Source organism: Stomoxys calcitrans, chromosome 2 (genome assembly GCF_963082655.1).
Source record: "Stomoxys calcitrans chromosome 2, idStoCalc2.1, whole genome shotgun sequence".
In the NCBI taxonomy this organism is placed as follows: Eukaryota; Metazoa; Arthropoda; class Insecta; order Diptera; family Muscidae; genus Stomoxys; species Stomoxys calcitrans.
The window spans coordinates 179,712,410-179,737,256 of record NC_081553.1 but is presented as its reverse complement, the minus strand read 5'-3'; the positions used below and the strand labels follow the sequence as shown (position 1 = coordinate 179,737,256).

At 39.3% G+C, this 24,847-nt stretch overlaps 2 protein-coding genes across 8 annotated transcripts in view; one reads left to right on the top strand and one right to left on the bottom strand.

Annotated features, from left to right (window-relative positions):
• The window catches only part of LOC106086113 (irregular chiasm C-roughest protein), a 1,171,308-nt gene that overhangs the window by 709,758 nt on the left and 436,703 nt on the right, over positions 1–24,847 (top strand). The gene's annotated exons all lie outside the window — the stretch shown is intronic.
• Positions 13,645–23,552, bottom strand: LOC131995189 (uncharacterized). Of its 7 annotated transcripts, none has more exons than XM_059363384.1 (3): positions 21,557–22,072; positions 14,157–15,102; positions 13,645–13,733 (listed from the first exon to the last, which is right to left on the bottom strand). In XM_059363384.1, exon 2 carries the CDS (start codon positions 15,097–15,099, stop codon positions 14,161–14,163), a length of 939 nt encoding a protein of 312 aa, XP_059219367.1. In that variant the 5' UTR covers positions 15,100–15,102; positions 21,557–22,072; the 3' UTR covers positions 13,645–13,733; positions 14,157–14,160. The 7 variants fall into 7 exon arrangements, 4 of the variants coding, with proteins under 4 accessions (XP_059219367.1, XP_059219368.1, XP_059219369.1 ...); XM_059363385.1 differs by lacking the exon at positions 13,645–13,733 and adding an exon at positions 23,287–23,552 and having other exon boundaries at positions 13,741–15,102; positions 21,557–21,659; XM_059363386.1 differs by lacking the exon at positions 13,645–13,733 and adding an exon at positions 22,617–22,890 and having other exon boundaries at positions 13,741–15,102; positions 21,557–21,659.

Here is a 24,847-nt window from a genome sequence, read left to right as displayed (position 1 = left end):
GTAAGTTCCTGTAGATCACAGATATTTCTCTGTAGAAAGTCAGTCTGTTAATATCAGATCCCAGTTGATAAACACATCATTCGAGAGCAAAACATCATGACTGAGACTATGAAAACTCTTTACAAATAAATCACAAGACGAATGAATCACACATGTGGGAATTAAATTCAGATTTACAGTGAAGGATATATAAAAAAGCCCAGGAGATATTCTTTTATAACAAAAAATTTTTTTGTATCCTTGGTGCAGAAGTCACAGGACATGCTATCCAAAACTAAACATACACATTTCTTTTTCGTTGCTGCATTTCATGAGGTTTGTATTTTTCATTTCCACAAACCTCACATTTTTTTTGTGGGGATTGTAAATAAAAGAGATAAAACTAGATTTGCATAAAACTTATTTGAAGGGTTTAGGTTAGCATTTTGTGTATGAATGTATGTAGCACACACACACCTTCAATGTTTCTATGTTGTCAACCGAATGTGTCAAGTATACATTATCAAGTATTCCACAATAGCAGCAATATTTTTAAAAGAGCGGTGGGGGATGGGATGTACTGACAACATTTTATAATGGTGACTTCACTGACACTCATGGCCTTTTGCAGTTTACTCACCAACAGTCTATGGTAGAGAGAAACGGATAAAGTGAGAACAAGAGCAAATTTGGTTAAGAGAAAGGTTTTTCTTTTGCAGTTGACTTTTTGACAAAAATATTTAGTACATACATGCTTATATTCCATGTTCGTATTGCCACAGAGGTAGAACAAGAACAATGGAAATAGCAGAAATGTATGACAACAACAACTGGAGAACAACCACAAGCACCTCTCAGCAGGGGGAGTAACGTGAAATAAGAAAAATCACACATATGGTGTGATAAACAGGGTACAACTGAAGAAGTGGCAAGTTTTTTGGAGAAGTTTTTTTGCTGCAACGAGTTGCTTTTAATGGCACCACTTTAACACCCACACAGTGTTATGTGGTATGTAAATATATAAGTTGTTTCTGCCAGTGCTAGCGGTAAACGGCAACAAGCAACATAATTCAATTTACAATTTTGACACATGACTTAAGTAAATATACGTATGTGTAAATGCATTCAGTGGGCAAAAAGTCATATGCAAACGAAAATGTAATAACAAAATTTTTAACAAAAATAACAAGCAAGAGCGTGCTAAGTTCGGCCGGGCCGAATCTTATATACCCTCCACCATGCATCACATTTGTCGAGTTCTATAAGCGGTATCTCTTTTTAGGCAGACAAAGAATATTGAATAAGAACTGTTATGCTATTGGCGCTATATCAAGTTATAGTCCGATTCGGACCACTAATGAATGCTGAACATTGAAGAAGTCATTGCGTAATATTTCAGTCCATTCGGATAAGAATTGCGCCTTATAAGGGCTCAAGAAGCAAAATCGGGAGATAGGTTTATATGTGAGCTGTATCAAGCTATTGATCGACTCAGACCATAACAGACACGTATGTTGGAGGGAGATGAGAGAAGCCGTTGTACAAATTTTCTGCCATATCGGATGACAATTGCGCCTCATGGAGGCTCAAGAAGTCAATATCCCAGACCGGTTTATATGGCAACAATATCAGGTTATGTACCGATTTGCGCTATACTTAGCACAGTTATTGCAAGTCATAACAAAACACTTCATACGAAATTTCAGCCAAATCGGATGAGAATTTTGCGCTCTATTGGCTCAAGAAATCAAGACCCAAGATTGGTTTATAAGGCAGCTGTATCAAAACATATACGGATTTGAACCATACTTAGCACAATTGTTGGAAGTGATATCAAGACACCACGTGCAAAATGTCAGTTATATCGGGTGAGAATTGCACCCTCTAGAGGCTCAAGAAGTCAAGACCCAAGATCGGTTTATATAGCAGCTATATCTGGCTATGGACCGATTTGAACCATATTTTGCACAGTTGTTGGAAGTCATAACAAAACACCTCATGCGAAATTTTAGCCAAATCGGATGGGAATTTTGCGCTCTATTGGCTCAAGAAGTCAAGACCCAAGATTGGTTTATAAGGCAGCTGTATCAAAACATATACCGATTGAACCATACTTAGCACAATTGTTGGAAGTGATATCAAGACACCACGTGCAAAATGTCAGTTATATCGGGTGAGAATTGCGCCCTCTAGAGGCTCAAGAAGTCAAGACCCAAGATCGGTTTATATGGCAGCTATATCAAAACATGGACCCATTTAAACCATACTTAACACTGTTATTGGAAGTGATACAAGAACACCACGTGCAAAATTTCAGTTAAATCGGACGAGAATTGCGCCCTCTAGAGGCTCAAGAAGTCAAGACCCAAGATCGGTTTACATGGCAGCTATATGAAAACATGGACTTATTTCAATCATTCTTAGCACAATTGTTGGAAGTCATAACAGAACACCTCATGCAAAATTTCAGCCAAATTGGATAGGAATTGCGCCCTCTAGAGGCTCAAGAAGTCAATACCCATGATCGGTTTAAATGGCAGCTATATCAGGTTATGAACCGATTTGAACCATATTTGTCACAGTTGTTGGAAGTCATAACAAAACACCTCATGCAAAATTTCAGCCAAATTGGATAGGAATTGCGCCCTCTAGTCGGTCAAGAAGTCAAGACCCAAGATCGGTTTATATGGCAGCTATATCTAGCTTTGAACCGATATGGCCCATTTACAATCCCAACCGACCTACACTAATAAGAAGCATTTGTGCATAATTTTAAGCGGATAGCTTTACGCCTTCGAAAGTTAGCGTGCTTTTGACAAACAGACGGACGGACGGACGGACGGACAGACGGACGGACGGACAGACGGACGGACATGGCTAGATCGACTTGTCATGAGGATCAAGAATATATGTACATTGAGGGGCTTAGATGAATACTTCGAGGAATTACAAACAGAATGATGAAATTAGTATACCCTGGTGAAGGGTATAAAAAATTATTAAGTTCGGCGGTGCCGAAATTTGAATTCCCACAACCATGGGAATTCTACAACAACTCCACTAGCATATTCATAGTAATATGAAAATGGGGGCAGGTCTGGATCATAATTGATTAAGGTTCCGAAAACTCTTATATTCACAAATCACAGTTTCAGCGAAATCGGGTAACAAATCTACTATTTATGTGACTAAGACCCTTTATCGGCAGATCGGTCTATATGACAGCTATATCTAAATATAGTTTGATCTGGACCGGATGACGGGAGGCTTAATACAAGTCACTGTATCAAATTCAAATGAAATCGGGTAATAAATGCAGCTTCTAGAGGCTCAAGACCCTTAATGGGGCGATCGGTCTATATAACAGCTATATCTAAATATAGTTTGATCTGGACCGGATGACGGGAGGCTGAATACAAGTCACTGTATCAAATTCAAGCGAAATCGGGTAATAAATGCAGCTTCTATGGGCTTAAGACCCTTAATCGGCAGATCGGTCTATATCACAGCTATATCTAAATATTGCCCGATCAGGAACATATTTAGTTGTGCCGACGGAAGTCTTAAAGCAACTCACTGTTTCAAGCTTCGCCGAAATCGGGCTATAAATGCAGCTTTTTTGGGCTCAAGAGCCTTAATCGGCAGATCGCTCTATAGGGAAGCTATATCTGAATGTTGACCCATCTGAACCATATTTTTGTCAGATGTCGAGATTGTCGATAATTTCTTAGAAATCAAATAGGAAATGCGACCGTAAAGGACTTTAAACCCTAAACCGGCATATCTGTATATTTGACAACTATATGTAAATACTAACTGGATAGGGCCCGTTCCTCTGCGACTTTTTTCAAGCCCTTATTTTATCTGAGCCCTATTCTGGCACGATCAGTAAATAAGTCCTGTTTGGGGGTACGGCTGGTACGGCCTTACAGGTATTTTGCCCCAATGTTGATATCATATTGGTGCTCTACTCCCAAATACCTTTCATTCGAGCCTTATATTGCTATGGGCGGTAAATATATCCCGTTTGGGGGTGAGGTGGACCGTCATATATCAGATTCGTGCTCTAGTCGCAAATACCTTTCAGTTGAGTCCCATATCATAAATATTGGTTTATATTTTCATTTGGCGAACTTTTAAGGAGGCTGGGCCCTTCTTCCTTTGTTTTTTAGTTATTATAAACAAAAAAAAAATAAACAAATTTTGTTTTAATTGCCCCACACCTCTCCGAGATCTGTCTTTTTTTTTTAAATAGGGTAAGCGGAGGATCCGCCCATTAAAGTTTGGATGTTAGATCTTCTTCATTTTCTTGGTTTTGGTGGTGTATTGGAGTAGCCAAATCCTTTGCCCCGAAAGTGGATATCAGATTCATACTCTACTCCCAAAAACCACAGTTAAGCTACATATTGCGGAAGTCGGTATAGGGGGAGTTTATGAGATGAGGCGGTCCTGAAACACTTTGTCATAGCAGATATCAGATTTGATCTCCTTTTTGCCATAGTTAACAAATATGTCCAGTTTGAAGGCCACCAACGCACTTAGCCCTGAAAAATATCAGCATCTTGCTCTACTCACTTTATTTGTGCCCCAATTGCCATTAGTTTATGGGGAAGTTTATGGGGTGAGACGATCCCCAAACACTTGGCCTCACAATTAGATATCAAATTCGTTTTCAACTATCAAAAATCTTTTATTTATTGCCGTAGTAGGAAAACATAATATGCTACGGATCTCGTTCAGATCCACACTAATTAAATTTTTGTTGTATTGGTTATCTACGTTCAAAATCAATTTATCCCAATTTGAGGGTAAATAAAAAGTGAATTCTATTTTACCCTTTATTGCTGTCCTATTCTATCGTGATCGATCTTCATATATTATTTTGAATTCCTTTTTTGGGTAGGATAGTGGCAGTGGGATTGCCCTCTGATATGTCCTTTCATTTGTGTACAGTATGTTCTCGGTCTTCCTTTATGACACTTTGGTGTGGTTTTTCTTGGGTGGACAGGGTCGATAACCCCGACGCTAAGACTCAAAAGACAATTTATTTGAGACCTTTATTGTCCCGATATACATGTCCTGCTGAACGGCAGGACGGCTGGACAAATCCTTATATCAACCTTAGATTCGAATTCTACTGACAAAGAGTTTTATTTTAACTAACATATTAACCCACTCGAACTACACGTCCTATTGAAGATTATTAAGTGGATGGGCTGGTCCCAGACTCTGTCTGTTATTTGTATACCAGATAGTCAACTCTCAAAGACCTTTGAAGTTGTGACGATGGACATTAATTTTTTGTTTAAGGGGGTTTTGGGATTGGGGAGGCCCCGTAGACACCTTGGAACAAATTCTTATAACAGATGTGTACTCAACTTCCAAACATTGATATCCCATATTGTCCCAGTTGGTAAATGTGCCCTCCTGGGGGATTTTGTGGGGGGAGGGGTGGTTCCTCAGACACCAAGTAAAGAATTTGTATGTCAGATTTGTACTCTTTTTTAAATACCTTTCATTTGATACCCATATTGCCTAAAACGGTGAAAGAGTCCTGTTGGGGGGTGGGGACCCCCACGAATACTTGAGTTGAGATTTTTATATCAAGTTCGTACTGTACTCTTAAACACCTTTCATACCATAACCATATTGTCCCAATCGGTAAACATGTCTATAGCAATTTCGTGTTTTTGGGGTACCATAAGGTGGCAAACCAAATTTCGCTTAATTCGGTTTACCCATCTCTGAGATTTTGGCGTTTTTGAAAATTGGTGTAAGGGGGAGGGTCCGCCCCACCCCCCCCCCCTTTTGATATCAAAAAATTTAGTGCCTTATTTTCACCGGGGGCTCATACTCTACCATCTGTGAAAGTTTCACGGTTCAGCTGTATTTGAGTCTACACGGAACAGACAAACAAACTAACAAACAAACAAAGCGCAACAATTTCATTTTTATACCCACCACCATGGGTTGGGGGTATACTAATCTAGTTATTCCGTTTGTAACACCTCGAAATATTCGTCTAAGACTTCATAAAGTATAGATATTATTGATCGTCTCGCCATTTTAAATCGATCTAGCGCTTTAACTTGTTTTTATGCCCTCCACCATAGGATGGGGATATACTAATTTCGTCATTCTGTGTGTAACACCTCGAAATATGCGTATAAGACCCCTAAAGTATATATATTCCTGATGACATTCTAAGTCGATCTAGCCTTCAGCTTTTAAAGGGCGCAATTCTTATCTGATTTGGCTGTAATTTTGCATGAGGTGTTTTGTTATGACTTTCAAAAACTGTGCTAAGCATGGTTTGAATCGGTTCATAACCTGATATAGCTGCCATATAAACCGATCTTGGATCACGACTTCTTGAGCCTCTAGAGGGCGCAATTCTCATCCGATTTGGCACAAATTTTGTACAACGGCTTCTCTCATGACCTTCAACGTGTCTAATTTGGTCTGAATCGATCCATAGCTTGATACAGCTCCCATGTAAACTTATCTCCCGATTTTGCTTCTTGAGCCCCTACAAGGCGCAATTCTTATCCGAATGAACTGAAATATTACACACTGACTTCTACAATGTTCAGCATTCAATTATGGTCCGAATCAGACTAAAACTTGATATAGCTCCACTAACATAACAGTTCCTATTCATTATTCTTTGTTTGCCTTAAAAGAAATACCGCGCAAAGAACTCGACAAATGCGATCCATGGTGAAGGGTATATAAGATTCGGCCCGGCTGAACTTAGCACGCTCTTACTTGTTCAATATTAACTTTTCCAACAAAAAACTGAACTTCATTAAACCCTGATCATTCGTAATTAAATAGGAAAAGTGAAAATTTTTGTTAAACCCCATTCATGGTCTTGTGTACATAATTTGTTTCAATAGAAAGATTAAAGTTTGTTCTGTGGAACAACTGAAAATACAATAGAACAACTCCATTAAAAATAATCCTTCGTTTCAGGTAAAAAGTTTGTGGCAATATTTTTTTTTGTTTTTTTTAAACATGAAATTTGTTTATGAACACAAACGAAACTTGTTTTTGAGGATTTTGTTTTGTATTTTACATATTGGGAATACATATGAGTATACATGTTTAGCATATAGTGATGTTAACGTTTTTGAATATTTGTCAGTTTAGCATATTTTTAACTAAAAACAAGTAGTATTTTGAAACGAACTAAGTTAGATGAACATCAAGATAGTGGAAAGCGTGGATTTCTTCATGCATTCTTTTAACGCCTCAGGATTGATTTTGTCGTTACTGTGATACCACTATGGACCGCGCATTGTCCAAGTGATTCGTAGAGGACTGCATGTAGGCATAACCTTCATACTTTGGTATGATGAGAGTTTTAAAATTTGTCAATTGTTATACCCTCCAACCAAAGGATGGGGGTATACAAATTTTGTCATTCCGTTTGTAACATCCCAATAGATACGTCCAAGACCCCATAAAGTATATATATTCTTGATCGTCATGATATTTTAAGTCGATATAGCCATGTCCGTCCGTCTGTCCGCCCGTCCGTCTATCCATCCGTCCGTCTGTCCGTCCGTCTGTCCGTCCGTCCGTCCGTCCGTCCGTCTGTCTGTCAAAAGCATGCTAACTTTCGCAAAATTAAAACTAGGTGCTTGAAATTTTGCATAAATACTTTTTCTGTTCACCGTAGTACAGAGGTTAGGATGTCCGTATATGACGCTGAACGACTGGGTTTCAATTCTGGCAGCGGTGCTGCCGTCTGTCCTTCCGTCCGTCTGTCCGTCCGTCCGTCCGTCCGTCTGTCCGTCCGTCTGTCCGTCCGTCTGTCCGTCTGTCCGTCCGTCTGTCCGTCTGTCCGTCCGTCTGTCTGTCCGTCCATCCGTCTGTCCGTCCATCCGTCCGTCTGTTCGTCCGTCCGTCTGTCCGTCCGTCCGTCTGTTCGTCCGTCCGTCTGTCGAAAGCATGCTTTCGAAAAAGTAAAGCTAGGTGCTTGAATTTTGGATAAATACATTTTATCTGTTCACCGTAGCGCAGAGGTTAGCATGTCCGTATATGACGCTGAACGCCTGGGTTCGAATTCTGGAGAGACCATCAGAAAAAATTTTCAGCGGTGCTGCCGTCTGTCCGTCTGTCCATCAGCAAAAATTGTCGTCCGTCTGTCCGTCCGTCCGTCTGTCCGTCCATCCGTCTGTCCACCCGTTCGTCTGTCTGTCTGTCCATCTGTCCGTCTGGCCTTCTGTCCGTCGGTCTGTCGAAAGCATGCTAACTTTCGAAAAAGTAAAGCTAGGTGCTTGAAATTTTGCATAAATACTTTTTATCTGTTCACCGTAGCGCAGAGGTTAGCGTGTCCGTCTATGACTCCGAAGGCCTGGGTTCGAATTCTGGCGAAGCCATCAAAAAAAATTTTCATCGGTGCTGTTCCCTTCCTAATGCTGGCAACATTTGTGAGGTACTTTGACATGTTAAACTTCTCTCCAAAGGCGTGTTGCACTGCGGCACGCCGTTCGGACTCGGCTATAAAAAGAAGGCCCTTTATCTCTGAGTTAAAAACTTAAATTGGACTGCACTCATAGATATGTGAGAAGTTTGCCCCTGTTCCTTAGGGGAATGTTCATGGGCAAAATTTGCTAATTTACTTTTTATCAGTGCAGGTCGGTTGGGATTGTAAATGGGCCAAATAGGTCCATGTTTTGGTATAGGGTGCAACTCTTAGCCGATTTTGCTGGAATTTTGCACCAAGTACTTTCAACATCTCTGCCAAGTATGATCCAAATCGGATAATAACCGGATATAGCTCCCATATAAACCGATCTCGGATCTTGACCTCTTGAGCCGTTAGAGGGCGCAATTATTATCCGATTTGGCTGAAATTTTGCATGAAGTGTTTTGCTTCGATATAAACCGATCTCGAATCTTGACTTCTTGAGCCGCTAGAGGACCCAATTATTATCCGATTTGGTTATCCCAAGGCATAAATCGGTTCATAACCTGAAATAGCTCCTATATACGCCGATTATGGATCTTGATTTCTTGAGCCGCTAGAGGGCGCAATAATTATCCGATTTGGCTGGAAATTTCCATGAAGTGTTTTGTTCTAACTTCTGATAACTGCGCCAAGAATGCTTCAAATCGGTTCACAACCTGATGTAGCTCCCTCGGATGTTGACTTTGTGAGCCTCTAGAGGGCGTAATTATTATCCAAATATGCTTAAATTTAGCATGAAGTATATGGTTTGACCGTCAACAATTGCGGCATGTATGGGTCAAATCGGTTTATACCCTGACATACATCCAATATAAACCGATTATACTTCTTGAGCCTCTAGAGGGAGAAATTCTTATCCGATTTGGCTGAGATATTGCACAACGATTTCTTGCATGACCTTTAATATACGTGTTAAATATGACCTAAAATTTTGCACCAAGTGTTTTGTTTTGATTTTCAACATCTCTGCCAAGTATGATCTAAATCGGATAGTAACCGGATATAGTTCCCATATAAACCTATCTCGGATATTGACTTCTTGAGCCGCTAGAGGGCGCAGTTATTATCCGATTTGGCTGAAATTTTGCATGAAGTGATTTATTCTAACTTCTAATAACTGCACCAAGCATGGTTAAAATCGGCTCATAACCTGATGTAGCTCCCTTACAATCCAATGTCGGATGTTGCCTTTGTGAGCCTCTAGAGGGCGCAATTATTATCCGATTAGGCTGAAATTTTGCATGAAGTATTTGGTTTGACCGTCAACAATTGCGCCACGTATGGGCCAAATCGGTTCATACCCTGACATAGCTCCAACATAAACCGATTATTCTTCTTGAGCCTCTAGAGGGAGAAATTCTTATCCGATTTGTCTGAGATATTGCACAACGATTTCTTGCATGACATACAATATACGAAATATAATATGACCTAAATCGGTGCATACGCAAATATTTCATCCTTATAAACAGATCTATCAATTTTATTGCTTGAGCTACTATGGGGCGCAATTCTTTTCGATTTGGCTGAAACTTAGCGCAATGAATTCCACTTTGGTATCCAACAGCCCAACCAAGTATGGCCACAATCGGTTCATAACTTGATATAGCTAAAATAGTCTGACAATTCTTATCCATTATTCTTTGTTTGTCTATAAAGAGATATGGGCCAAAGAACTAGACAAATGCGATCCATGGTGGAGGGTATATAAGATTCGGGCCGGCCAAACCTGGCACGCTTTAACTTTTTTGATTATCATACAAAGAGGACTTGACATTTCACCGTTTCTTTTTAAACTTTTAAATTTTCCCTAACTCCGACTAAAACACCCAGAACTATCAGTTTGTCACTTAAATTTGCTATGCCATTGCCTACCATCATCATATACATATCGATTTTTAATTAATGTTTAGTCTACAGACCATAACTATCATATGCAGTCGCCACTTAACTCCATGCAGGTTCCATGGCTTCAACTGAATTTCAATATAATTTGATTTTGAGGTTTTCATGGCTATAAACAAAAACGAAACCAAAAATTATGTATGTATCATAAACCAGCAATAACCAAACATCATAATTGCAGAGGACCAAGCAAAAAAAGGCCCAAAGAACAAAATAAAAACAGGTCAAAACTTTCACATGGTTTATTTCAAAAAATTCCAATTATAATTGATTTGAAAATGCCTGTTAAACAAGGCGGAAAAAAATAAATCATACTAAATTCGAGTTAAATTTGGCTAGGATGAACTCTACCGTAAAAAAAATCAGACTGTTCGTGACCTTACCGTCCTGGTTGTTATTGCACTTATGGCAATTTTACTGTCGGTAAAGATGTTCACACTCGACGTCCTTGCGTTTGCACCACAACACTTCACGCATTCCGTGATCGCTTGGATCTCCGCCTGCAGGACCGTATTATGGTGAGGCAGTCTAAACCAGATCTCAGTCCCTGGGTTCTCAATGTAAACTTCAGTCTGGTTTAGACTGTCTGAGTGTCTCACGTCTCGTGTCTTGTCTATTTCAAAACCCGGTTTTAGAAAAGAAAACGGTTTATTGATTACCCTATTACAAACATGAAGACAGGATCATTATCATCTCTTCCTATGGTGGTGGGCATAAATTAAACTGCAAAAAGTGTCACTGTGTGAGTGTAGTGCTACAAATACTGCAGAAAACTTGTGTTATTTTTCTCACCAGGGTTCAAATATCAAAAGCACATCCTAAGGACGAACATGATTACTTATGTCCCACTATGGCCCCAAGTACATGTAGTTTTTCCAAGGAATAATAGATTATTTTCAAATTACTAAAGAGATTGGAGCAAAAAAAATTTTTTCTTGGTTTCCCAGTATTCTATAAAACGTTTATACCCACCACCGAAGGATGAGGGTATATTCATTTTGTCATTCCGTGTGCAACACATCGAAATATTTATTTCCGTCCCTATAAAGTAAAAATATTCTTGATCAGCTTAAAAATCGAAGACCATCTAGCAATGTCTGTCCGTCTGTAGGTTGAAATCACCTCAAAAATGGAGATATTGAGGACTGATATTGATATTGCACAGATTCCTTTTTTGTCTATAAGCAGCTTAAGTTCGAAGATAGGTTATATCGGACTATATCTTGATATAGCCCCCATATAGACCGATCCGCCGATTTGGGGTCTTAGGCCTATAAAAGCCACTTTTATTATCTGATTTTGCTGAAATTTGGGACAGTTAGTTGTGTTAGGCCCTTCAACATCCTTCTTCAAATTGGTTCTGATCGGTCCAGATTTGGATATAGCTGCCATATAGACCGATCTCTCGATTTAAGGTTTTGGGCCCATATAATGCGCATTTATTGTCCGATGTCGCCGAAATTTGAGACTGTGAGTTGTGTTGGGCCTTTCGACATCCTTCATCAATTTGGTCCTGATCGGTCCAGATTTGGATATAGCTGCCATATAGACCGATCCTCCGATTTAGGGTCTAAGGCCCATAAAAGTCACGTTTATTGTTCGATTTTACTGAAATTTGGTACAGAGAGTTGTCTTAAGCCCTTTGATATCGTTCTTCAATATTGACCTGATCGGTTCAGATTTGTATATAGCTGCCATATAGACCGATCTCTCGATTTAAGGTTTTTGGCCTATAAAATGCGCATTTATTGTCCGATGTCGCCGAAATTTGGGACAGTGAGTTGTGTTAGGCCCTGCAACATTCTTCTTCAATTTGGCTCAGATCGGTCCAGATTTGATATAACTGCCATATAGACCGATCTATCGATTTATGGTTTTGGGGCCATAAAAGGCGCATTTATTGTCCGATTTCGCGGAAATTTGGGACAGTGAGTTGTGTTAGGCCTTTCGACGTCTTTTATCAATTTCGCCCAGATCGGTTCAGATTTGTATATAGCTGCCATATAGACCGACCTCTCAATTTAAGGTTTTGGGCCCATGAAAGACGCATTTATTGTCTGATGTCGCCGAAATTTGGCACAGTGAGTTGTGTTGGGCCTTTCGACATCCTTCATCAATTTCGTCCAGATCGGTCCAGATTTGAATATAGCTACCATATAGACCATCCCTTCGATTTAAGGTTTTGGGCCCGAGAAAAACGCATTTATTGTCCGATTAAGCCGAAATTTGGAGCATTGAGTTGTGTTAGGCTCTTTGACTGTTTTCTGTGACTTGGCCGAAATCGGTCCAGGTTTGGATATAGCTCTCATATAGACCGATATCTAGCTTTAAAGTCTTGACAACATAAAACGCGCATTTCTAATCCGATTTCATTGAAATTTTACACAGTGACTTATGTTAGGCTTTTCGACATCCGGCTTGTATATGGTTCAGATCGGTTTATTTTTATATATAACTACTTAAAGACCAATATTTTGTTATACACTGGTGTACAATGACTTGTACTTATAAGTATTTGGTCCAATTATCGGAACATATTTCGATATAGATGCAATGGGGCATAAGGTATGCATTTTTCACTGGATTTTGACGAAAGGTGGTATACATATATACCCCAGGTGGTGGGGTATGCCTTTTTACTTGTTTGAACTAAATTAAAACTAAAAACCAAATGACCACACACTCCTACACATAGCATTTTGTCTTTCACATCCTTTATAAATATACAAATCCACACACACACACACACACACACATATTTATTCAAATAAAGTTAGATGAGTTATGTGTAGGTGTTGCCAGGATAACAGAGCGTAAAAATGTCAAAGTATAAGTGAAATATGGTTTCTAAAATTGTTTATGTATGAATGGCCAAAGTTGCACATGATATTTTTGTGTTGGTTGTGTTGGTTTGGTCTTATTCTGTCATTTCAAAGGTGGACACAATCTCCTGATGAATTTATTTCGTAGTGTCTGGGGTCAAACTAAGGGTTTTGCCTTCCGAAATAAAACATAGGAAGTTTTATGTTTAAAATTCAAATGTGGTGGTGATTGTTTATTGTGATGTTCTTTTCTATGTTATTTAAATTCATTAGTTATAAGTAGATCGTAGTGTTTAAGTAGCAAATATTTAGGTTTAGATAGCACAATTCATAGATTTAAGTAGCAGTAGTAAGTAGATTAAAATTTAAATTATGAGTATAGTTGATTGTAGTAGATAGACATTGTATTTAACAGGTGGGGGGTTTGCAATATTAGAATTAGTTGGTGTTGTATGTTGTGTCCCGCACTTATGGTTGTTGTGATGTTGCAATTGTGGGTCGAGTGTAGATTTGGTTTTTGAGTCGGTTGTTATTGTGTCACTTTGTATCTAAAATGTTAAATATATTAGTTCACTGTTTCAAAGTTTATTGTTGCAATGTTCACTCTAGTTATATATGTTTGTATGTATGTTCACTTTTTACTTTTCACTTCACTTGGGTTTTCACTTTGAGGGGGAGAGAATACGATGCGCGGGTTTGAGATTTAAAACGAGACTGATCTTTTTTCTGGTTGTTGCTTGTCACTTGGACCCCGCGAAAACGGTCAACTTTCCAAGCTACAAGCAACAATTCCAGGTAAACAAATATGAAATCAAGGCGGAATCAGCGATTAAGAACTTACTTCAATGTACCGTTATGCACAGTGGGTCATGTGCATACGTGAACGCATGTCTGCACATGGGTGCACATGACTTCATGTTCAAACGTACCTTGAACATTCTCCCCCTCCAAGTGACGAAGTGACATCTTACCTTTTTAATTTTGGTTTCTTGCCTGTGAGGTGACTGGGCCGACGAACACGTATCCCCAATCTGTCTCCTGGGCGAAGACGGCTCCCAATCCGGGTTGTACAACACCACTCCTCCGGAGGTGGGCGTAGGCATCGGCCCCTACCTCTACATCGATTGGTTCGTTGCCCCTAGGGTCAGCATCTGCCAAAGAAAGGGATCTTAGGCTGCTTGTGGGGTCGGGAATGATGGGATCTGAATAGGGTCGTCGCGGCAAATCCCGGGTCACCACTGCCCGGATGGTATACATGGTCCTCCTCGACGCATGCCTTGACCGAAGTCTTATTGTTGCCAGACGGTGCCCTCTGCGCTCTCTCGTTGGTATCCCCAGGCGAGTTACTGTGGCTGCCGCGATTCGGGTGATGGTCGATGCCTGGCACAAAAGTACCCGTACCCCAGCCCAATCGTCCTGCTCCTCGGGTGCCAATTCCACCATCGCCGTGGGTACAAAAACAGTGGCCCGGCTGTAAGGTATCTCGACCGGGGGAGGGCCTTGGACGATGGGCATCTGGTTGGCTGGTTCGATTGCAAGTTGCCGTGGGTTGGCAATCTCCATTGGGGGCGGGCTGTAGCTGCCGTATGTCTCCCTAAGCTGTGGGGCTCCATGCAGCATTGTGTGATGGCGGTAGTCGCATGTTCGGCAGGCAGTGACCACGGGGCAGTCTGGGGCCAGATGGCTGCGCGCCAGACAGTTCCGACAGTAACTCCGTCTCTCAACTGTCTCGTATCTCTGATACGGTGTCATTTGCCGGAACCGCGGGCATGACCGTATGGCGTGGTCCTCCTGGCAGAGGCCACAGGCATACTGCCAAGATGCGGGGCGATACCTGGGTTCCCGTGGGTCGAAGCGAGGGCGTGTGGGTCTGGCGGGTCGTGGGGACTCTGGGCGAGGTAAATATCCGGCCATTATCTGTAACCAAAATCTCGTGAGTACCGTGTTTTGATGTGATTATGAATTGCTAGGGGTGTCTGAGAATAATTTGACAATCTTAGTTATGGGTCGACTGACTATGCCATTGGAAGTTCGAATATCTACAACTCGAGTGTTCTGATCAACACCGGGGTATGTTTTAAAAACTCGTCCTAACTTCCACTCGGTGGGATATCTCTCATCCCTGATGACAACTAAATCATTGACCTGTATGTTATCTTGCTGATACTTCCATTTGTATCTACGGTGAAGCTCATTTAAGTACTCTGACTTCCACCTCTGACAAAAGTTTTGGGATATAATCTTTAATCTCTTCCACCGATTTGCAAGCGTTATGTCCTCCTCTGAGATGTCGGGTTCTGCCGGGGTCAAAAGGGAAGAGCCTATAAGGAAGTGAGCTGGGGTCAAGGGTGCTAAATCGTTAGGGTCTTCAGAAGCTGGACTAAGGGGTCGTGAATTGAGGCAGGCCTCGATACGTGCCAATATGGTTGACAGTTCTTCGAACGTGAAGTTCATTTTGGGCATAGACTTCTTAAGGTGTATCTTGAATGATTTAACTCCTGCCTCCCACAATCCCCCCATATGGGGAGCTCCTGGAGGAATAAATTTCCACTCTAAATTCTGATGAGCATGTTGCTGAATGGCGCTGCTCTGTAAACTTTTCATAAACTCTTTCTGATCTTTCTTGAGCATTTCTGCTGCGCCTATAAAATTCTTTCCATTGTCGGAATATATCTTTTCTGGGCACCCTCTCCTTCCTATGAAACGAGCTAATGCCGCCAGAAATGATTGAGTCGATAAATCACTTGTTGCTTCTAAGTGGATGGCTTTTGTCGCAAAACAAACAAATATGCAGATATAACCCTTGGTTATTAAACACGCTCGTGCTGTTAAGCTTTTGATTCCGAAGGGTCCTGCAAAATCTACCCCTGTATTCGTAAAGGGTCTGGATAAAGTAGTACGCTCGGGTGGAAGAGATGACATAATTTGGGTCTGAGTCTTTAATCGATATAGGGTACAAACTCTGCAATTGTGTATAACTTTCTTGATCAACTGTTTCAATCTGAATATCCAAAACTCCGTACGGATGAGCCGGGTCATAAGTTGATTGCCTCCGTGCATTGAGACTTTATGAACAAATTCCACTAGAAGGAGTGCAAATCGCGAATCATATGGGATTAAGATTGGATGACGTTCGCTGTACGTCAAAGCTGGCGATTGAACTAAACGACCATTGGATCTAATTACTCCTTTTCTATCTATGAAGGGGTTGAATGGTAAAAGACTACTTCTAGGTGAAAGCCTTTTCTTTTGGGTCAAAGAACTGTATTCCTCAACGAAGTAATGTTTCTGAGTTGCCACTATAAGACGCATCTTTGTGTCTATGAGCTCTGGGCTGGTTATTTCTTGCGATGAAATTTTAAGTGAGGATCTAGTTGAACCTGTGTTACGCCAGAACCTAACTGCGTAAGACAAAACACGATATGCTCTAGCTAAAGACGAAAATCGAGTCAAAGGGTCATCAAAAGTGCCTGTTGCGAATACTTTAACTTGTTTTGCTTCAAGATTAGTGTCTGTATTAACTCGGTCTTGCGGCCACTGATCATGCGGCAATTTGAGCCACTGGGGTCCCGTCCACCATAAATTATGAGCTATTAAGTCGTCAGGAGAACAGCCACGACTTGCTACATCTGCAGGATTATATTCTGAGTCAACATGTTTCCAATTCTCACCGCCGACGTTCTCTAATATCTCTGAAACCCTGTTACCAACGAAAGCGCTCCATGAGCATGGTGGCTTTTGTAGCCAGGCTAGAACGATTGTAGAGTCGGTCCAGAAATGGGTCGTAAACTTTGATAATTGAAGCTTAGGCACAATGGCATTTGTTAACTTTGACAACATAACTGCACCGCATAATTCTAACCTTGGCAGAGAGATTTTCTTAACTGGGGCTACTCGGGTCTTGGCTGCTAGAAGAAAAGTGTCTACAGTTTTATCGATGTGTTCAACGCGTATATAAATTGTGGCTGCATATGCGCTTTCTGACGCGTCGCAGAATCCATGTATCTCCACAATACTAGCAGGTGTAAACCGAACCCATCTTGGTATCGATACAGTGTCTATAGAATGGCTACCTCTCACAAAGTTATTCCAGTTCATTTGAGTCACTGGCTTCAACGAGTCGTCCCATTCTACCTTATCTAGCCAAACCTGTTGCATGATTAACTTGGCTACAACTATTACTGGCGCTAACCATCCACATGGGTCGAAAAACTTTGCTATCGTTGATAATACTTCTCGCTTGGTGCTCATTTGCTTTTCTTCAACTGTAGGGGCCGTAAAAGTGAAATTATCACCTGATATATTCCAACGAATTCCTAGGGTCTTTGTCGAAGAAGCTTCGGAAATATTTAACCAATCTATTGGAAGAAGCATGTCTTCATTTAAATCCTTTAACAAACGTGTGTCATTTGACGCCCATTTTCTTAGCTCGAAACCAGCTGATTCTAATGCGGAGGCTAATTCCTTCCTAGCTGCTGTAGCTTCTTCTATGGAGTGTCCGCCCGCTAATACATCATCGACATATAAATTTTCTTTAATAATTCTTGATCCTAACGGATGAGAATCTTTCACGTCTTCTGCTAACTGGAGAAGGGTCCTAATCGCTAAAAATGGGGCGCAATTTATGCCGAAGGTAACAGTTAAGAGTTCGTAATCCTCAATTGGGTGGTTTTCTGATTTACGAAAGAGAATTCTTTGAAAAGCTGTTTGATTGGGGTCTACTAAGATCTGACGATACATTTTTGTCACGTCTGCATTGAAGACGTACTTAAAAAATCTCCATTTCAACACTTGTAGCACAAGGTCTTGCTGAAGTATGGGTCCTGTATGTAAGATATCGTTAAGACTTTTCTTGTTTGATGTTGGGCTAGATGCGTTAAAAACCACTCTAAGTTTTGTGGTAACCCTATCTGGTTTGATAACTGCATGGTGAGGTAAGTAGTAGTGAGGGGTCTTGTATACGCTGTTTGGGTCTACCTTCCTCATGTGTCCTAATTCCAAATACTCTAATATGGCTGCATCATAATGTGCTTTAATATCTGGGGTCTTAGACAACTTTTTCTCCATTCTATGAAACTGTGCCAATGCGATGTTCCTAGATGAACCGATCTCTGAACAGCTTTTAAAAGGTAAAGTTACGATATATCTCCCCGCCTCATTACGTCGTGTTGTATTTTTGTAATTATTTTCGCAATAAATATCTTCTGCTGACCTCAAAACCTTTTTTGGGGTCTCTTCCACCTCCCAAAAGCGAGTGATTATCTTTTCTAATGATGATGCACTATAAAGTGTGATTTGTCTGTCGGATTTAGGGTCTTCCGTAATGGGTCCTCCTATGATCCACCCAAAAACGGTGTCCTGCGCTATAAGTGATCCAAAGGATTTCATAGTACCGCCTTTTGTGAATATAAGGGGTCCAATATCTAATCCGATTAACATGTCCACGGGTCGACTTTCAAAGAATCGGGGGTCCGCGAGACTAAGGTGTGCAAAATCTCCAAATTGATTTTGCCTTAAATTGTGTGTTGGTAAATGAGAAGGTAGGGTCTTTAAGACTGGTGCCCAAACCTCCAGCTCAAAACTAGGATTTACTCGTGAGCAAAGATTGAAGACGCAAGCTTTTGTCGATGTTTCAGAAACTGCGTCGCTTAAACCTGTGACGTGAATTAAATTCTTAACTGTTGGAAGTTGCAATTTGTTTCTAATTTTTTCTGATATGAAAGTTGATTGTGACCCAGGATCGATGATTGCCCTGGCATCATATCTATGTCCTCTAGATTTGATTTGAACTATTGCTGTGAACAAAAGTGTCTCTTTGGGTTGCGGAGTGGGTCTGATTTCCTGAAGTGTCAAAGTCGTTGAACAAGGTGCTTCTAAACAAGGTGTGGACTGTATATTTGGCGATACCGATGGTTGTACTAGGGTGGTTGAAGCGGCAGCACTGGTACTAGGGCGTGCGTATTCGCTAACCGGTTGAGCTAGGGTGGTAGGATCAGTAGCACTGGTGCTAGGTCGTGCTTCCTGTCTACCGGGTTGAACTAAAGTGTTGAGAGCGGCAGCACTGGTGCTAGGTCGTGCTCCGCCTCGTTGGTGTGTGCCTGTTGTAGGGTACTGGCTCTGGTTGCCTTTATGTATCAAACTGTGGTGTCGTTGACTACATTCCCTACAACTAAAACGACTTTTACACTCCCTGACTCCATGATCCGAAGAAAGGCAGTTATAGCAAAGATGACCTGTCTTAACAATGTTTATTCGATCGTTGATCGACCTTTCTAGAAATTGAGGACATTCTCGCAAAGAATGATTGGATTTACAAAGTTGACAAACCGGTTTGTTATTCTGAGCATTATAGTGTGATTGTGTGTTGTTGCTGGGTCTTGAGCCCGTGTTCTTGAAATTGGGATTTACATTTGTTTGAAAACTATTAACTCGCTTTTCCCGCTTATCGTACTCCGATCTGGGTTGATTATATCTCGAATATTGTGGCTTGATATTGCCGACTGATTCTAGGGTCTTGAATTTATGGGTCAAAAATACATCTAATTGATTCCACGATGGAAGAGACGAACAATCTGCTAGGCTGCTTTCGAATTCTTCTAAAAATATTCTTGGTAGTTTGGTTGACACAAGATAAACTAAGATTGGGTCCCATCCCCCCGTTTCTACTTCAAGGGTCTGTAAAGTTTGGGTACAACTACCTATAGTGCGCTGTAATTTCTGGATTGTTGACGCGTTATCAACGGAAACCGAAGGTAAATTAAAAAGAGCTCGCAATTGCTCATTTACCTGCATGCGTTTATTTTCGTACCTATGAACGAGATTTCTCCACGCTATGTCGAAACCCTCATGGGTCAGTGGAACATTGGAAATTATTTCGCGGGCTTCTCCTGCTGTTTTTTGGGTCAAGTGAAACAACTTCTCGACTTTACTTAATTTTGAATTGTTAATGTAAATTGCTGAAAATAAGTCCCTAAAGGTGGGCCATTCGCGATATCCCCCTTTAAAAACATCTGTGTCACAGGGCGGCAATCTTAGAGCTGGTGAAAAATCATTATTGTCTCGCTGTTGGGTCATCGATATTCTCTCCTGTTTTTCTTGATCTTGTTGCTCGTTAAGGGCCAAAATTTCTCCGTTAAGAGAGCTTAAACACCGTTTATAAGTTTCTAGTGCCTGTTTGTAATTATTTCGAAGTCTAGTTTTATCTATAGGTGTCTCATCCTTTTCCGGAATGCGGTCCCTACAATCTAAGTATGCCTTCTTGATTTGATCCCATAAAGAATTGAGTTCTACCCGCGTGATTTCTAACGAATGTATATTATCATCTGACTTAGCCGCGGAGTAAACGCTTTCAAAATCTACTAAATCATTCACACAGTTTACAAATTTTTCGCGTAAATTCTTATCCATTTTGTAATTGGCTTGTATATGTTTTAAATAGGTTCAAAAACTATAAAACCACGGAAAAATCTACAACAAAATGTCCAAAAAAACTGGTTATTTGTAGAAATCAAATCTATTTCTAAAAAACCTAATGCGAAGAAAAAAATGTGTGTCTTGATGATGGGTCAAATATCTAAGGGTCAAACCTGAAACTTTTTACAAAATTCGTAATAAATGTTTTTATCTGGGCCACTAGAAAAAAACAGGTTAATATTTCTGATGATATCGATTATACAATAGCCGCAAAAAATTGTAAGAAAAATTTTCCTTTCAAATCGCAATACACCAGCAATTTAATTCCGCTCGAATTAAAGTTGCAAAAAAAAAAAAATTATTTTTCTCCAAAAAAACAATTAAACTTTCACTTTTCAAAATTTGGCATACAGGACTAGATGATTCTTTACAATAATACTGCTTCGACTCGCTGGGTCAATTTGCTTTCTGTATAAAAAACAACAAAGGATTGCACAAACAACCACAGTCCTTTCCGACCGTTTCCACTTAAATTTGTGCAATAGAATGAAGTTTTAAAATTTCGAAGACAAATGAGGCCAGCACGCAATATTATTTTCGTTATTTCTCACACAAAAAACAATTCTTGATAAAAAAACTTCTTCTTTTCTAAAAGCACTTTAATTTTTACTAAGACACTTTTTTTTCTTTACAAAAATACCGCGGTTGTCTGTCCCAAAAATCCTACACACTGCCTTGAAAGTAGGGTCTGCTATATCGGGGTCAAATTCACTTTGGATTAAATTAATTTGGGTCAAAATTTATCAGACAACCGAATTAGCGATTCATAATCAAAAACGATCAAAAACAATATTAAAGTACGCTGGGTAAATGTATGAACTTTTCCTTTTTTGAAAAAAAGGTTATGTATGACGTAATACCCAAGCGCACTTTAATAGAAAAACAAAATGGTACTCACTTTGAAGCTTCTTTTTTGATGTGTGTGTATGTGTGTGTGTGTGTAGGTGGGCGCTTGGCTTGGGTCCAGAATTGTGTGTTGGCGCCTTTTGCAATTTTTGTAGCTTTGTGTCGTTAGAGTTTTGGATTTTGTTGTTTTAGTGTTTTTGATTTGATGAAGTTTTGGGAATTTAACCGTTGTAGCGGGTTTTTCCGTTTTTATCCCAGAGCGTAGATTTTTTGTTTTTGTGTTTTTACACGGAACGCACGAAATTGATTTTGTTGGGGTTTTTTGAAAAATGCACAATATTTTATGTTTGATAGAAAAAGAAAGAATTAGTTTGGGATAAAATTTACAAATTTATCGAGCAACCCATAATTCTGTTTTAACACTTTAATTTGTTTTTTAAGTTAAAATACTGAAAAATTTATGATTTTTAGAGAAAAAAATTTTTCAAAATATGTAGAAAAAAATTAACATAAATTTTGGGTTGGACGATAAATTGTTAAATTTTTCAATTTTTTAGCTCTTTTTTTTCATTTTAACACAAAGAAACTTCTTTCACCAATTTAAAATTTTTTGATTTTTTATAATTTTTGAAATTCCACTTTTTTCCACTTCTGTTCCACTGTGCGGGTCACTTTACGTTTTTTGGGTCACTGTAACACTTTTCTAATGGTTTATAACAAAATTTAATTAATTTTTGCAAATTACAAATTTAATTTAATTATTTTTATTTTCTTCGGGTCACCCTGTTGATTTAATTATCTTTTATTTTGTATGAGTCTTCTTGTCCTTTGCAACTGTGTTATTCTTTTTTTTTGTTTATTTCCTTTTGATACCGCTTTGGTTGGATTATTTTATCAAGAAATTAATAAAATAAATCCAGAAAACAAATTATGGGTTTCCGAAGCCGCTTAATAAATAAAAAAATTATTTTTTTTTGTGTTGCTTTTAATAACTATGGCCAAATTCCTTTTATATGTGTTTTGTGACTTGTTTTATGTTGGCCGTCCGTCCATACGTGTCTGTATGTACGGTTGTGTGTAACCAACCCTTTTTTCGCACTTTTCTCTATTACTTTTGCTTTTAATTGGTGGGTCACTGCACTTTTGTTGTTGCGAATTTTTTGTGTTTCGGTCACTGGGTCTTTTGAAATGAAAATGAATTATTTTTGGGCAGAAAACAGAAAATTTTTTTTGATTTTTGGTTTTTTAATTATTTAAAAAAACCACTTATCCGGTTCGAAGGACCAAATGTCTGGGGTCAAACTAAGGGTTTTGCCTTCCGAAATAAAACATAGGAAGTTTTATGTTTAAAATTCAAATGTGGTGGTGATTGTTTATTGTGATGTTCTTTTCTATGTTATTTAAATTCATTAGTTATAAGTAGATCGTAGTGTTTAAGTAGCAAATATTTAGGTTTAGATAGCACAATTCATAGATTTAAGTAGCAGTAGTAAGTAGATTAAAATTTAAATTATGAGTATAGTTGATTGTAGTAGATAGACATTGTATTTAACAGGTGGGGGGTTTGCAATATTAGAATTAGTTGGTGTTGTATGTTGTGTCCCGCACTTATGGTTGTTGTGATGTTGCAATTGTGGGTCGAGTGTAGATTTGGTTTTTGAGTCGGTTGTTATTGTGTCACTTTGTATCTAAAATGTTAAATATATTAGTTCACTGTTTCAAAGTTTATTGTTGCAATGTTCACTCTAGTTATATATGTTTGTATGTATGTTCACTTTTTACTTTTCACTTCACTTGGGTTTTCACTTTGAGGGGGAGAGAATACGATGCGCGGGTTTGAGATTTAAAACGAGACTGATCTTTTTTCTGGTTGTTGCTTGTCACTTGGACCCCGCGAAAACGGTCAACTTTCCAAGCTACAAGCAACAATTCCAGGTAAACAAATATGAAATCAAGGCGGAATCAGCGATTAAGAACTTACTTCAATGTACCGTTATGCACAGTGGGTCATGTGCATACGTGAACGCATGTCTGCACATGGGTGCACATGACTTCATGTTCAAACGTACCTTGAACACGTAGAAAAAATGTTTTTCTTTTGCACTCGTGTTACAAAGATCAAAAGGAATATTTTATAAACGCCTTTTTAATTTTATAATATGAAAATATAATATTTTAGTTTCTTTTAACATATTTTTAGTACTAGTACTCTGAATTGTATGAGTTTACAATGCATCAATTATGCAAAGACCATTTTCAAAGTCATATCCATCTGCTTCATCATCATCATCATTGTTGTTGTTTTTATTTTTATTTCTATTTCTTTGTCCTGTTTCCTGGCATCCAAACTAAAAGAAAAATTACTTCTTCGTTAAAGGAACCTTTGACAATGAATATTTTAGTTGTGCAAAAAAAGAAGAAATTATTTTTAATATACATACATCTAAGAATTTTATTTTTGTCATTTCTTTTTATTTGCATTCAAAGCAGGCAGTTTTTTGTTTTCTAGGTAGAAAAGGTCTCTTCAAAGTGTAATTTCTCAAAGACAATAAGAAACACTTTTAAAAGTCTTTAGTTTTTCGTTTCATTATTGTCATTTTTGTTCTTTTGTTACAAGTCTGGCTTTTTTATATGATTTTATTACAGTTTCTAAGGTACAAAAGTTAGAAGATTACCAAAAGAAGGAAATTGTATACACATTAAGTAATTGAAAATGCAGGATAACCTTTTGCTTAAGAAGGCTCTAAAGAAGTTGTTTGATATTGAAAATATTTCTGGCTGAACTGGGCACGCTCTGCTGCGCCTTCTTTTACAATAGATGAAACAAAATTATCCTGTGAATATTTATTTTCAACAATTAAACAGCTGTTAGTGTAATACCATGCTACGAAAATGGTATATATGTCGCTTGACTAACAGTATAACAATACAAATTATTTGAGGACATCGCCAATACGTCCCTCCAGCCAGGCCTGAAACGATGGGTCGCGAATTATCTGTGTGGTCGCCAGTCATTTGTGGAATTTAGGGATAAGAAGTTGAAACACCGTAGAGTGAAACAGGGAGTTCCCCAAGGTGGGGCACTGTTTAACCTCTACCTATGCTCCATTCCACCCCTCCAGACGGCATAGAGATCGTATCATATGCGGACGATTGTACGATTATGGCATCAGGCCCCCCAACCATTGTTGACATCTGCGATAGGTTGAAGGTCTACCTCAACGAGCTTGCCTCATATTTCGCTGCAAGAAATCTGAAGATATCCGCCACCAAATCTTCAGCCATATTGTTCACTACAAATACGCGTGAGGTGAATACTGAGCTGACTGTAGTGGTCGATGGA

What these genes read in the sequence shown, in the direction of transcription:
- LOC131995189 (XM_059363385.1), bottom strand. Translation starts at nt 15,099, where the DNA reads ATGGCCGGATATTTACCTCGCCCAGAGTCCCCACGACCCGCCAGACCC.